The following is a 16,506-nucleotide window of genomic DNA, read 5'->3' on the forward strand; positions in this document are numbered from 1 at the left end:
TAAACATCTCCATCAGTGCAAAACTATCCCCATGCCTCTTTATAATCTATCCTTCTTGCTCTCATCTTTCCCCAAGGCAACCACTGATAAGTTCTGTCAATACAAATTAGTTTAAATTTTCTGACATTTTACATATGTGGAAGCATACAGTATATTAGTTTTCTAGGTTTGAAATTTATTTTCACATTCTGGAGGCTGGAAGTCCAGTATTGTTATGGTTTAGATGTTTGTCCTCTCCAAACCTTATGTTGAAAACTGATCCCCAACATTGGAAGTGGGGCCTAATGGGAGGTTCTGAGTCATGGAGACAAATCATTCATGAATAGATTGATGCCCTTCCTCGGGGTTGACTGAGTTCTCACTCTATTCACTGCTGCAAAAACTGATTATTAAAAAGGACCAGGCACCTCTCTCTCTCCCTCTTGTGTCCTCTTTCACCATGTAATCTCTGCGCATCCTGATTCCACTTCACCTTCTACCATGAGTGGAAGCAGCCTGAGGCCCTCACTAAAGGCCCAATCTTGAACCTTCCAGACAGCAGAACTGGGAGCTTAACCTCTTTTATTTATAAATTAACCAGCCTCAAGTATTCCTTTATAGCAATACAAAATGGACTAAGAGAATTGGTACTGAGAATTGGGGTGTTGCTATAAAGATACCTGAAAATGTGGAAGCAGTTTTGGAACTGGGCGATGAGCGGAGGCTGGAAGTGTGTGGAAGGCTCAGAAAAAGACAAGAATATGAAGGAGTGTCTGAAAAAAGTGCCCAAAGGCACTTCAGAAATATTTGGGGTCACCCCTTCCCTAATAGGCCCCAAGGCCTTTTGAGGACAGACCTGGAGCACCACTACCCTTGGCCACCTCAGGATGCTGCTCCCCACATCCTGGCCGCTCTGGCTCCAGCAATGGGTCAAATGGCCCCAGGTAGGGTTTGGGCCACTGCTCCTGAGGGGCCAAGTGGTAAGCCTTCGTGGCATTCATGTGGTGTTAAGTCTGCAGGCATCCAGAATGCAAGGGACATGGAGGCTTGGCAGCTTTAACCTAAATTTCAGATAATATATCAAAAAGCCTGGGAGAGCAGGCAGATGCCTATTGCAGGGGTGGAGCCACCACAGATAGCCCCTACCAAGGCAATCTTTAGTGGAAATATTGGGTTGGAGTTTCTTTAGAGTCCCCACCGGGCCAACTCTTAGTGGAGCCACAAAGGTGCTGGAACCCCACAATAACAGAACTATCCACAGCATTCCACCTCAGCCTGAAAAAGCTGCAGCATTATTACAACCCATGGAAGCAGCCAGTGGTCTACGCCCAGCAAAGCTATGGGGGGAAGGGCTACTCAAGGCCTTGGGAGCCCACCCCACACACCACTGTGACCAATATGCAGGAGATGGAGTCAAAGGAGATTATTTTGGAGCTTTAAGATTTAATGTATGCCCTGCTGTGTTTTGGACTTGCATGGGGCCTATTATCCCTTTCTTTTGACCAATTTTTCCTTTTTGGAATGGAAATGTTTACCCAATGCCTGTACCACCATTGTACCTTGGAGGTAAATAACCTCTTTTTTGATTTTACCGGCTTACAACTGGAAAGAACTTACTTTGAGTCTCAGATGTGACTTTGAACTTTTAAGTTGGTGCTGAAACAAGTTGACTTTTAGGGACTATTGGGAAGGAATAATTGTATTTTGCAATGTGGTAAGAACATAAGTTTTAAAGGGCCAGGGGCAAAATGCTATGATTTAGATGTTTGGCCCTTCTAAACCTCATGTTGAAACTTGATTCCCAATGTTGGAAGTGGAGCCTAATGGGAGGTGTTTGAGTCACAAGGGCAGATCCCTCATTAATAGATTAATGGCATGAGTGAGCTCTCACTCTATTCGTTCTGCAAGAGCCTGGTACCTCCCCATTTCTCTCCTGCTTCCTCTCTCACCATGTGATCTCTGCATATGCTGGTTTTACTTCACTTTCCACCATGAGTGGAAGCAGCCTGTAGCTCTTACCAGATGCCCACTCTTGAACCTTCCAGTCTGCAGAACTATGAGCTAAATAAATCCCTTTCCTTTATAAATTATTCCTTTATAGGAACACAAACAAACTAAGACAAACATCAAGGTGGCAGCAGGCTTGGTTTTTCCTGAGGCCTCTCTCCTTGGCCTGCCAATGGCTGCCTTCTTGCTGTGTCTTCACATGGACTTTTCTCTGTGTCTTCGGATCCCTGACGTCTCTTGTGTGTTCCAATTTCTTCTTTATATAAGGACACCCGATGGATTGGATTGGGCACACTCTAAGAGCCTCATTTTATATTAATTACCACTTTAAAGGCCCTATCTCCAAATCTGGTCACATTCTGAGGTACAAAGGGTTGGAACTTCAACATATGAATTTTGGGAGAATTTAATTTGGTTCATAACATACAGTATATACTCTTCTGACTGGCTTATTTCACTGAGTAAAATTATTTTAAGATTCACACATGTTGTTCAATGCATTGTTAGTCATTTTTTATTGCCTAGTTGAATTCTATTATGTAGACATACCACAATTTGTTTATTCACTCTCCCGTTGATGGACATTTGCACTGTTTCCAGTTTTTGGCTATTATAAGTAAAGCTGATATGAACATTAATATATAAGTCTTTATGCAGACATATGCTTTAATTTCTCTTAGGTAAAACATATGAATAGAACTGCTAAATCATATGGTAGGTATATGTCTAACTTTATTAGAAACAAACTCCATTTCATTGCAGTGAATGTAAAATGGTATCTCATTATGGTTTTAATTTGCATTTTCCTAATGATTTATAATGGTAAATATCATTTCATGCATTTATTTGCCAACCTTGTATCTTCCTTGAGAAGTGTCTGCTCTAATTTTTTGCTCATTTAGTGTTGGGTTATTTGTCCTCTTCTTGATTTGTAGTAATTATAGATTATAAATATAAGTTTTTGTGAGATAAATGTTTTGCATGTATTTTTCTTCTAGCCTGTTGCTTTCCTTTTTGGTTTTATAATAATATGCCTTGAAGAGCAGGGTTTTTTTTTAAATTTGATGAAGTCCAAGTTATTTTTTTCTTTTACAATTTGAGGGTTTTGTGTCCTATTTAGGAAAAATTTGCCAAACCTAAGGGCAGTAACGTTTTCTCCTATGGTTTCTTTCAGAAGTTTTATGTTTTTAATTCTAATGATAGGTCTATAATCTATTTTGAGTTAATTTTTATATAAGTTGTGAGGTAAGAATCAAAGTTCATTTTTGGTACATGAATATGCAACTGTCCAGATGATTTGTTGAAAGATTATCCCTTCCTTATTGTCTTGCATTAAATTTAGATATTATCATCTTCTCTGTTCTTCTCACATGATCGTACAGAACACTCAATGAGAAATATGTAAACATGCTCTGAAAAGTGAGAAGCTAACAGAAACCTAAGTCACTACCTTTATTAGTTCTGAGTAGGTCCCTGATAGACAAGTAACAGAAAAAGTATTCGGCCAGGAGTTGGAGAACTTGTGTGACTCGCTCTTTTATTAGCCTTCAAAATGCTTTGTAAGTTGTGAAATGGTAAAGAAATGGAAGATATTGTCTTTATACCTAAAAATTCCTATACTACATAATAAAGGCCACTCTTGCTTGGCATGATGGTACAGGGCCATAAATATGACCACGCAAGTTGAAACCACGCAAAAGGATCTTTTTTTTTTTTTTTTTTTTTTTTTTTTTTTGTTGTTGTTGTTGTTGAAACGGAGTCTCGTTCTGTCGCCCGGGCTGGAGTGCAATGGTGCTATCTCAGCTCAGCTCACTGCAAGCTCTGTCTCCTGGGTTCACGCCATTCTCCTGCCTCAGCCTCCTGAGTAGCTGGGACTACAGGCACCTGCCACCATGCCCAGCTAATTTTTTTGTATTTTTAGTAGAGACAGGGTTTCACTGTGTTAGCCAGGATGGTCTCGATCTGCTGACCTCGTGATCTGCCCGCCTCGGCCTCCCAAAGTCATTCATGTCGGTAAGTTCCCCTTCCACAGGTGCTTTAGCCTGCAGCTCTAGAGTCTTTTGAGCAGTAGCAGTGTCAGCATGTCCCTGGTCAGCTAGTTCTTCTATAACTCCATTCAAATTTCATTTCCAACATTATCACTTTTTGTTTCTTTATTGCAGTTTCATCTCTCTCAGCCAAATCTCTCTCTTGATTATATATTTTGGTAAAAGGTCATAGGGGTTTACCATTGAGAGACAAGGAGACAACACAATCACATGCTTTGCTGTGTGTGAACTGAATAAGAGGCTCACAGTTACCTATCACTGACATATTTCAAAAGAAGTAACATTTATTAGTCATTGGTCATGATGCACATCTGTTATTTACATAGGGACTTGTGGACTAAAGTGCTAGCAAAGATGCTTACTACTTTAGGCAATTACTTGCAGTGAATATATTGTGGTAACTAAAATGTGAATTGTATTGTTGTGGGACTGGTGTTATTTAGCTAAACACAGTAACTGATATTTGAGCATATTGGGGCCATGCAAAGTGAAGGCTCCCTATATTTGCAGTGTTCAAAGGTGTGTGAATTCATCTATTTAGTGTTCTCAGCATTTGAAGACGACAAATAAATTACTTCTTTAGCTTTCTTGATATGAGTCTTCAGGAACCTTTTCTATAAAGCCAAGAAATGTGTGATTAAAAAAACCAAAGAGCTTTCTATGATGGCCACTTAAGTTGGCTGAGTTTCAGATTAGATTACACTGTGTTATGAGGTAGATGTACCAATGGGCCTTTAAATAGAATATGGTTGAACTATAGTTTCTTTTCTTTTATGAAAAGCCAAAAGTTTAACATAACTTCCCTTACTTTAATGATTTAACATTATTTTTATTATCTTTGAATTTCTTAGTTGTAACTCTTTCGATATCCAGAATAAAAACTTCAAGTCAGATCAAATATTATATGTACCCTCTATTGTAAAATGAGCTTCTTACAATCCCAAGAGGCTAATTTTTAAGGCATGTTTGCTTTTAGTCTCCTTGAGGGAAAACTGCACATGCAGGAATAGAAATTATAAAATTTGGACCTTTGACATTTTGGAGAAGCAACAAATTATTAGCATTATTTATTAAAATGTCTAATCATGGTTCATTACTCTGATTTCAGAAGTATTCATCAATGCACTTCTCCACACTCTCCCCACAGAAGATAACAGAATAGATTATTTTAACCATGTTGGAAATGTATTTGTTTTTTATAATCATAAAGTTAGTTTCAATTTTAATAAACCAACTATGAAGGTATTTATCTAGTGACAGTAGTCACTGTGTTCCACTCTGGTTTTTATAATAACTATCTCAAGTCTAGTAGGAGAAACAAAAGTGAAAAATAATTAAAATATGGTTTGGTAGAAGGGGAGAGTGGTTACAAGATGCTATGAGACTACTGGAAAAACACCAAACCTAGCTTTGAGGAAAATAAGAAAAGTCTATTGGAGCTGGTTAAGAAAAACAGCAGGGCTGGGCGCGGTGGCTCACGCCTGTAATCCCAGCACTTTTGGAGGCCGAGGCGGGCGGATCATGAGGTCAGGAGATCGAGACCACGGTGAAACCCCGTCTCTACTAAAAATACAAAAAATTAGCCGGTCACGGTGGTGGGCGCCTGTAGTCCCAGCTACTCGGGAGGCTGAGGCAGGAGAATGGCGTGAACCCAGGAGGCGGAGCTTGCAGTGAGCCGAGACTGCGCCACTGCACTCCAGCCTGGGCGACAAAGAGGGACTCCGTCTCAAAAAAAAAAAAAAAAGAAAAAAGAAAGACAGCAGGAACTGCCTCAGCAAAGAAGGGATCAGTAGTTCTTTCAAGAACTGCAGGTTAAGAGGCATAAAAACCAACAAACAAAAAACAAGAATTATGAATTCTAGATACCAAAAGAAGTTTTGTGGGAGAGCTAAGGCTAGAGAGGCAAACAGGTGAAATTCATATGCCATGTTAAACAACTGTGCCATGATAGTAACAAAGAGCCAAGAAAGAGCTTTAAAATAAGAGCTACATGTTCTGACTTGAATTTTAAGAAAATCTCAGTAGCTTTTGTGAATGATCAGAAAGGGAAGCAGAAAGAAGACAGTAACCAGCTGAGAGGTAAAATGGGCTCAGTCTAAGTCAGCAGCAGTGGGAACTTAGGGATGGGGGAGGACCCCGGAGGTATTATGGAGGTAGAATCAACTGACTCCCTGTTTTCTGGTTTGAACTTGGTGATTACATAAGATATAGAATATAAGAAGAGGGTCAAGTTGGAGGAAGTAAAATAGTAAATTTAGTTTTGAAAAACTTTGACTTTGAAAGGAATATGAGTTATGGAATAAGATACCCTGCCTAAGATTAAAATTACATTGTTGTGTTTTGATTCTGCTCTTTGAATGGCCTGAGATGGGTAACTCCTAAGAGTAACTGAGTGGGGAGGACAGAAGGTGCCAGTACCCTCCCAATCAACACAGGGAAGCAATGTTAAGGCAATTAACATTGGAGACAATGTGGAGGCAATGAAAAGGCAGCCTCCTGTTGGAGAGCGGATTAATAGCTTTATTGTCCAGGACGAAGGATGCAAATAGCTCTTTTTTCGTGTGTCTAAACAAAATAGCCAGAGAAGGTGGTTAAGGCTTCGGGTACTAAAAGTGGTGTATGACTCAGATTATTGGATTTTATGTTTTGGAAGGCTCATGCTCTGAGAAGCAGCAATATATGAGAACAAGGCTGAAGGACTGCTGTAAAGGACCCTGTGACAGTGGCTGAAGGATGTACCAGAAAACAGAGGACCTGACTCTCATATCTTGCACATATCTTAGAATATGCCCAGATCACCCAGTGCTATGTACCAGAACTCTTTATCATGGTCACAGGCCAAAATGTCTCATACAAAAAGCCATACAGTGCCCTTTGCACTTTTTCTAAATGTAAACAGGAAAATAATCAAAACCATTTTTAGCTTACATGGAAGAATATCTCGGTATCTGTTTTTTTCTCTGTTGCTTGGTTGATTCCCAGAGTTGAACTCACCAGGCAGATTCTTAAGTTCTAAAGCCTTTACAAGGTTAAAAATAAATAAATAAATAAATAAATAGTGTGTTTACTATAACCAATAAAAAAGAAAAAAATATACCTTTGTTTAATGCTCATGATCCTTAAACCCCTATATGACATGACCTGCTATTTAATGTGTTGTATGATAAGTGAAGCTAGATCCCCATTTAAAAAGTGCTATATAAAATATCTCAAGTTTCACATGCCAATCAATGAGTTGGTTAATAAGAAAATGTTAAACTTTCTGGAGATACTTTCCACTTGAACTTCATTTTGTTCTTCTTTCAAAAAAAAAAGGAAATACAGGCTATTCACTTCTCAGAACCTACCCACAGATCTATCATTTTATAAATAAAAATAACAAAATAACAACAACAAAAACATATAAACACAAAATATATACAAACAGTCTCACAATTTATCCTTCCCCTTTGAAGAAATTATAGTTAGGATGCTAAGAATCCTTCCTTTCAAAAAATTTCTTTATCAAGTGTGAATTCAACAAACACTTATTAAGCATTTAGTAGGTACCTGGCCCTGTTTCAGATACTGGAATACAGAGATGAATTGGATAATGGCCTCATCCTTAAGGAGTGAACACAGTAGTTAGAGGACACATAATCAAATACCACGTGACCAAAGTACGGAGACACTAGTATAAATGACAGCACTAGATTGCACCTAAAAGTCAAGACGAAAAGCTCCTCAAGGGGAAATAGCCCTTGAACTGGGCCTTAGTGAGTCATTGAAAGTTAGCATATGAAAAACAGTGTGTACTTAGAAGGAAAGAGGAGAGAAGGTGAAGGGGTGGAAATAATGGAGGCATACGTGTCTCTTTGGGAAATTGTGACTAATATGGTAATAAAAGCACAGAGCACATGATCTAGTCCAACAACAGACTAAAACTATAAATGATCTTGTTTCATATATAAATGAAATTAGGAGGTAGCTAGTCATACTTTATTAGCATATTTGTGGAGAAAGCCTGAGAATCTATACATTTTCAAAGCTCTGGGGTAACTCTTGTGTAGCCAACCTAGCAACCACTACCATGAGGAACAAGGAGCCTGTGAAGCTTTTAAGTAGTACAATCAAATGATCAAGTCTTTCTGAAAATCAATTCTAAAATAAATCTGGAAAAATATCTGTAGGAAGAATGAGAAAAAATTCATTTATGAATGAATAATGATGGCAGATGAGTCTCATTAGATGTTAAAAGATAATATGAAGCTATGCTAATGAACAGAACAATACCAATAAAGGAATAAGAAAATCAGTAGAAAAAGTCCAAGAATAAATTAAAATATATGTAAGGCTCTAGTATATGATAAAAGTGGCATTTTACACCACTCAAGAGAAGTTCCAGGACAGTCTTGGGACAACTGGATAGCTATATAATGCTGAGTCCCTCTCAAACATCTTATACCAAATTAAATTCTAGCTGCATCAAAGATTTAAATGCTTAAAAAATCATAAACGTACTAGAAAAAAACATGAATTATTACAATCCTAGAGTAAAAGAAGCATTCCTAAAGAGCACATAAAGCCCCAAACCCAGAAGCCCCCAAAGAAAAGACTGCCATATTTGACCACTAAAAGTCAGCTATTTCTTCATGGTAAATAGGCATGTGTGCACGTGCATGTGCACCTGTGTGTAACACAAACAGCAGCAGAAAAAATACTACGTGTAAGACACACAAAGGCATAATTTTTTTCCTTAAAGAGTTAGTAATCGGCCAGGCGCGGTGGCTCACGCCTGTAATCCCAGCACTTTGGGAGGCCGAGGTGGGCAGATCACCTTAGGTCAGGAGTCCAAGACCAGCCTGGCCAACATGGTGAAACCTTGTCTCTACTAAAAATACAAAAATTAGCCAGGTGTGGTGGCAGGCGCCTGTAATTCCAGCTACTCAGGAGGCTGAGGCAGGAGAATTGCTTGAACCCAGGAGGCGGAGGTTGTAGTGAGCCAAGATCGCACCATTGCACCCCAGCCTGGGGGACAAGAGCAAGACTCGTCTCAAAAAAAAAAAAAAAAGAGTTAGTAACCAATAAGAAAACAAAAAATAGAAAATGGGGCAAAGAATTGAAACTAGCAGTTCACTGAAAATATAAAAGGCTTAAAAACATATGGAAAGATATTCTTTTGTTCTCAAATAAATACCAATTAAATAATCAATAAGAAATAATTTGTCATTTAAGAGATGAGAAAAGATCCAAATAATTGATAGCCCAAAATATTAATATTGTCTTTCTAGGAATTTGTTCTAAAAATATTTAAATATATGCATACAGTATTTGAAGAGAGATGATTGCTGTTCATAATAGCAAAGACTAGAACAACCTAAATGTCCAAGTGTTCCATGGTAGTTAATTATATGGATAAGTACCTTAATTTCAGAAATTAAATATTAAATTAAGGTACTTATCCATATAATTACCATGCAACACTTAAAAAAATGAGATACTGCTATACATGCTGATAATATATTTGGAAATTGTATCTAGGAGGAAAACAAATTTAAGGATGTAAAGTGCATTCCAACAAATTTTTTTAAAAGTTTGCATGACAAAATGACAAAATGAATAGTGTAAAGGGGCCCTAGAAAGTCTTGAAAGAAAGAGAGAGACTTTATATTTTATATCCTTCTATGCTATTTGGCTTTTTTTCTTTTAACCATGTACATCTATTACTTTAAAATATATATAATATTTAAAAGTAAAAACAATGTACTAAAACCAAATAAAGAAAGAAAAGAAAAGAAACCCTCTGGCAATGATATAAAAAAAGAAATCACATATAGACTTTATTAAGAAAATATTTACCATAAATTCCTGCATGATATCATATGCTGCTGTTTTTTTCTCAAGCATTTTCAAACAATCCTTGATGGCTGTCTGCTCATGAAAATTGAATATTAATGGCTGAATCTGAGCCAACTGATCTAGTTCTCCTTCAGAAACAATTTTGTGTGTATCTAAGGAAGAGAAAAATTCACATATGTAAGTTACTGGTATATATGTGAAGGGAGATTTTATTTTTGTTTCTGTTTCTCTTAAAGGCACAGCCATTTAAGGGTAAACAGAAGTTTATTTTTCCACGGGTGAAGAGTCTACTACTTTGAAAGAGGCTTCCTTTCGAAAAATCATGGCTATTTATACCTTGAAATTATACAAAATCCACTGTCCTTGGAGTGCTATAAACATAACGGATGCTGTGGATTGAGAAGTGTTCAGTTTTATAATGTGAATTGGGTATATGGATTGACAGTTATGCCAAGGCAAGAACGTACAAGGCTTGGATTAGGAAAAAGAGAGAACTTTTGCCCTCCCTGGGACCAAGTGTTTGGAAGTTCCTAGAGTCTGAGATGTGGGGATGTGGAGAGTTCACGTCCTGTTTCATTACTCTGAAACAGATTGAACATGAACACACACACGTGCACACACACCAAGGATGGAGAGGATCTATGCAATATAATTAATAAGACTGAATAATGGATACATAGGGACACTTGTAACTAATAATTGGGGAGAACATTCTATTAATATTTAATAGCACATATACAATCTTTTTATTTTTAATTATCATCTTTTAGGTCATGTTGACAGTCAAGGTTCCAAATATCTGAAATTTTATACATCAAGTCCACTGGCCAAAATGCAATAGATCTAGAAGTCAACAGTAAAAGAATATTTTAAAAGCTTCAAAATTTTGAGGTAAGATGTTCAAGTAAAACAAGTTCTCATAATCTTTTTGCAAAGCCAAATAATGTGAATAATCAAGTTAATACCAGCAAAAAGATATATATAAAACAACACAGCAAAAGAAAGAGGTGGAAATTTCTAAGAATCTGCACATTCCTGGGAAGCACATCTTACCTTGGTACTCCACTATATCCAGAGGCTCTTGTAGGGTTGGAAGTGAGGGCTCTTGGTTGGGATAGACAGGCACAGTAATCCTAAAATTTCTCACAAATATCCCTAACCTTAGTATGAGAGGAGGTCTGAGCAGGCTAGAAGGGGAGATAAAATTCCCACAAGAGTAGAAGCCATTTTGATCATCTTTGATCCCCAACAGAAAAACCCTTAGACCTTCCCATTGTGTTCCACCTTTGCTAGTACAAAAGCTGGGAGAATGAAGAGAGAAAAAAAATGAAAATGTAGAATGACTGTAACAAACACTGGGGTTGACTCCTCAACACTGATTCTACCCCTCTGGTTAGTTAAAGCCATTTGTGATCATTCCACAGTAAGATCCTTCCAGTGAACAATTCAGAAATAGGTAGGTGATTTGCGCCAACCATAGAAATAGGCTGGTCTTGTAAAAAAGAGAAGCAAACCTCTCTTCTACCCTCATCCCTCTGTACAGACATAAACAAAGAAGCATAAGGACCTAATTATCATAGTCTGCCCTCTTATGGCCATAAAAGGAAGGAGTATAGCAAATGTGAAAAACATAAAGAACCTATGTTCTTGATGACATTAGCAACTGATCATATTGAACCTGGAATCCTTCCTATCTCTGGACTTCCATTATGGTAGAAAATATATACCTTTATCATTAACATCATTCTGAATTTGGTCTCTTTTTCTTGTAGCCTGATCCAAGAATTCCAGTCAAAGTATAAAGGTGTGGTTTCAGCTGTGGATCATGGGAATCATTTCAGCCAGTTTACAGAAAGGGATTTGATCTAGCTATTTGGTGCTTGTATCACCATTGCATGGGCTTGAAGAGCAGATGCCTCTCTCATTATGATCCAAGAACAACACTGCATAATGGTCTGCCAAGAAAAGTTCTGTCTTTGCCACAATTAGGAAACTGAGAAAGTTGGAGACCATTTTTTCTAGCCACTGGCTCCTGGATGACACCACTTGAACAACAATGGAGAAATGAGAAAGTCACTACCACAACTGTTGGCTCTAGTAACACATCACCTTACCTATAATGAGGACCAGGAACGCCAAGCATGCTATGATGCATAGCAATAAAATGGATGCCTCTCTACACATTTACATCTTGGCTAAGTGCATATGATTGGCAAAGCCCAAATAAGCTACCAGGAAGTCTTGAAAATGTAATTTTTCATGTTTCTGCCTGGGCCATACAGGAAGGTAAACTAGGAGAAGGGTGTGACTGATATTGAGTAAGGGCATCCGTGCTATCTGCTTAACATTTCAGCCACACCATGCCCTTTGAGTATCCTGCTCCTTGGCCCCTACCCCTTCAGCACACTTATTATTGTCCTCAGGCAAAATAAAAAATGCAGCCCTCCAAAATATAGTTTACAAGGGAAGATAATGAGATCCAAATAAAAATGGAAATCAGGAAGAATTCGTTCCTGCTCAATCAACAAAACCGAAGAGATAGAAAAAGCTATACATGTTCATAACAAAATGGAATAAAACGTGAAACACAGAAAAAAATACATAATATAATATAGCATGCAGAATAATTTTTAAAATCTATTCTAAAATGGAAGATAGGCTTAAAAAGGAAAATGAACTGTGTATGCAACATGTTGAAAGAAAAAGAAAATAAATTATTTTAAATAAGAGTTCACAAGGAGATAAGAAAACAATAGAATTAGGTAAAAAAAAATAGTTTATAAGCCTAAGAAAATAAAAGTAAAATTCAAAAGTACATAATTATAGCAATAATTTATAATTAAATCGAATTCTGCAAGAAACAAAGCAGACAGTTGAAAATCGACTTATTGCCATAGGACAAAGGCATGTATACATACATTAATGAAGACAAGAAAGGTTTAAAAAACAAACAGTGAAAAGATAATGCATGTGAGGACCTCATCAGAGGCTCAGGAGAAAAGCTGCAGACAGGGTGAGGAACTTGAGAAATCCTCTTTCATGGGGCACGCTTGGGAAGGGGAAAAACAGCATCCACGGGAATGGCACAAAGCATGCCCAGAATGCTTTTCCCTATTTCCCTAATGGACCAAAAGCATACAAAGCTGGGAAAAGGCATGAAACTCTGTCATCCTCAAGGCACAAATGAAGACTCATTAACTTTGGGGGTAGGGAAGAGAGAAGGGCATCCCGGACCAGGCCATAAGATATTCCCTACCCCTGCAGAATGGACAAAATAACAAAGGAGGTATCACCTGAGGCCTTCCTAAGACTGAGGCTGAACAAGGACATCAGAGAATGTCACCCCCAACCAGGTTGGCCAGCAAGGTAATCCTAAGTAAGAGCTCTCTACTGCTGGGAATTAGACAAGATCATGGAGAAGACCTTCTCCGAGGTGCATGTACAATGGGAAGAGCTAAAGCAGAGGGTGGAGTAAACACTGAGGCAAATCCTCTACATGTAAGGTAACACTGGACGAATTTGAAGCTGGTGGTGCACTAAGGGTAACCATAGCAACATCAAACCCAAGCCCTGCTGCATTACTGAGTAAACTGATGCAACTCCGCACACTGAACGCCTACCAACAAAAGAGTCATATCCATCCCTATTTACCTCAGTGTCTAGAACTTAGGTAAGAATTACTACAATAGCTCCTCCTTATCTGCAGGGGATATGTTCCAAGACCCCCAGTGGATGCCTGAAACTCTGGATAGTACTGAGCCTGATCATCACCAACTGAAGCATATTTTTGTTCATGTCTTCCACCCACAATTTTAATGCCTTTTCCATCTTAAGTAAGCACGTATCATGCAATGTGGCCATAACTTTGGCACTCTGATGTGCAACAGCAAAACGTGGATAGAAGATTCATTCTTACCATAGGTCTAAGCAACTTTAGCATATGATTTTTTTCTTTCCTTATTAAGTCAAGAACTTTCACCTTTTCATGTAAAGAAAGCACTTTACAGCTTCCCTTTGGCATATCCAAATTGCTAGCATCACTACTCTTTGGGGCCATTACTAAGTAAAATAAGGGTTACTTGAACACAAGCACTCTGAGGCCAAAACAGTAGATCTGATAACCAAGATGACTACTAGTTGACTAATAGGCAGGTAGCATATAGGGCATGAATATGCTGGACAAAGCAATGATTCACTCCCAGGCAGGACAGAGCAGGACAGTGTGAGGTTTCATCACACTACTCAGAACAGCGTGCAATTTAAAACTTATTGTTTATATCTGGAATTGTCTACTTAACATTTTTAGTCTGTGGTTGACTGCAGGTAACTGAAACTATGAAGAGTGAAACCACGGATAAGACATTTTTACTTCTATCTCCAGACTATACAATATCCAGTTTTCGACCAAAAAATTATCGAGTACACACAGAAGTAAGAAAAAGAGAAAAAAGTTGCCAAGAGACAAAACAATCAACAGAGCCAGACAGAGATATAACATACGTTAAAACTGCCAAGTGATGAATTTAAAATAGTGATAATCAATGTGTGAAAAGGCAGTGGGAAAAGTAAACAACATACATGAACAAATGGAGAATTTCAATGGAGAGATGGAAGCCATAAAAAGAATAAAGTGGAAATGCTTAAAGTAAAAAAATATTGTAAGAAATTAAGCATGTTATTGATAAGCTCATCAGTAGATTTTACAGAGGCAAGGAAAGAATTCATGAATTACAAAATAGATCAAGAGGAATTATCCAAATTAGAACATAGAGAAAAAAGGTAGATGAGGGGCAGACACAGAGAAGAGGAGACCATCCAAGAACTACAAGCCAGTATCAAACAGACTAATATATTATACCTGTAAATGGAATCCCAAAATAGAAGAAAAGGAGAATTGGGTAGAAGAAATATTTGAAAAGATAATAACTGAGAATTTTTTCCAAAATGAATGAAAGACACCAAGCCTCAGATCCAAAGGCTCATCAAAAACAATATAAGCCAGAAGACAATTGAGTGACAACTTTAATGTAATCAAAGGAAAAATCAACATAAAGAAATTAAGATTTCAGTAAAGTAAATACATAACTAATTATAAAAGCTAGTATTCTTGTAACAATAATGTGTAACTTCACTTTTTCTTTTCTACATGATTTAAGAGAGAAATTTTTCCTAAATTTATTAGTCTAAAAATAAAAAAATTATCATAACTTTAGATTGTAAATCCACATTTCATTTTCTACATAAGAAACTAAAGCAATAAAAACATTATTTTATGTTTTGGAACACATAATATATAAAAATGTAATTTTGTGATAACAAATGAAAAAGATGGAGTCAAAACTGTTAAAGGAGCACAGATTTTTTTGTATTTTACTGAATTAGGCTGGCATAAATTCAAATTAGAGTGATAAGTTTAGGATGTTAAATATAATGCCCACGGTAACCCCAAAGAAAATAGCTTAAAAATACATAAAGGAAATTTTTAAAGAATTTAAATATTTCATGACAAAAGGCAACTAAATACAAAAGGAGACAGTAAGGCAAAAAAAAAAAATAATAATAAGGAACAAAAAAGCTACAAGAAATACTTTTTTAAAATAGCAAAATAACAGAAGTCTCTCCTTATCAGTAATTACTTTAGATGTAAATGAATTAAACTCTCCAATTGAAAGAAAGATTGGCAGAATGGATTAAAAAATAAAAACATGATCCAACTATACACTGTCTACAGAGGACTCACTTTAGATCCAAAGACACGAATAGGTTAAAAGTAATATTCCATGCAAACGGGAACAAAAACAGAGCATGAATAGCTATATTAATATCAGATAAAATCGATTTTAATTTTAAAAAGTTAAAAATGACAAAAAAGGACATTATATATCATAAAAGGTTCAATACAGCAAGAGCATGTAACAGTGATAAACATTTACACACCTAGTAACAATCAAAATACACAAAGCAAAAATTGGCAGAAATGAAGAGAGAAACAGTTTTACAATAATAATTGAAGACTTCAATATCCCATTTTCATTAGTGGATAGAACAATCAGACAGAAGAAAGAAAAGGGAGGACTTGAACAATATAATAAACGAAGTGTATCTAACAGATACATACAGAATCCTCTGTGCAACAACAGACCACATATCCAAGAACACATGGAATATTTTGCATGTGTTAGGCTATAAACTAAGTATCAGTCAATTTTAAACGACTGATATCACAAAAAGTATCTTCTCCAAATACAAGAGATAAAGTTAGAAATCAAACATAAGAAAAACTGATAAACTTACAAATTTGTGAAAATTAAACAACATAATTTTAAAACACCAATGGATCAAAGAAGAAATTACAAGGGAAATTAGAAACATTTAGAAATGAGTGAAAACATAACACAGCATATCAAAACTATGGGACACAGCAAAAGCAGGGTTAAGGGGGAAATTTATAGCTATAAATACTTACATGAAAAAAACAAGGCCTCTAATAAACAAACTAGCTTTACAACATAAGGATTTACAAAAAGAAGAACAAACTAAACCTAAAGCTAACAAAAGGAGGGAAATAGTAAAGATTAGAGCAGAGATCAAAATATAAAATATAAAAAAGAGAAAAATCAATAAAACCAAAAGC

At 36.8% G+C, this 16,506-nt stretch overlaps 1 protein-coding gene across 45 annotated transcripts in view; it reads right to left on the reverse strand.

Moving 5' to 3' along the window:
• Positions 1-16,506, reverse strand: part of PTPN20 (protein tyrosine phosphatase non-receptor type 20) — a 91,660-nt gene that overhangs the window by 28,208 nt on the left and 46,946 nt on the right. For 15 of the 45 annotated variants that reach the window (XM_030797917.1, XM_030797916.1, XM_030797915.1 and 12 more), the window contains 2 exons: positions 9,873-10,024; positions 6,963-7,053 (listed from right to left, as the gene is read on the reverse strand). The exons of 16 other annotated variants lie outside the window; for them this stretch is intronic. Coding sequence is in view for 19 of the 29 variants with exons in the window: in XM_030797887.1 (XP_030653747.1) it covers positions 6,963-7,053; positions 9,873-10,024 (243 nt within the window). In the remaining 10 variants the exon portion in view is untranslated. The remainder of the gene's footprint in view (positions 1-6,962; positions 7,054-9,872; positions 10,025-16,506) is intronic. 14 more of the 45 variants (XM_030797894.1, XM_030797892.1, XM_030797893.1 and 11 more) reach the window with 1 other exon arrangement.

This window comes from Nomascus leucogenys, chromosome 18 (assembly GCF_006542625.1).
Source record: "Nomascus leucogenys isolate Asia chromosome 18, Asia_NLE_v1, whole genome shotgun sequence".
In the NCBI taxonomy this organism is placed as follows: domain Eukaryota; kingdom Metazoa; phylum Chordata; class Mammalia; order Primates; family Hylobatidae; genus Nomascus; species Nomascus leucogenys.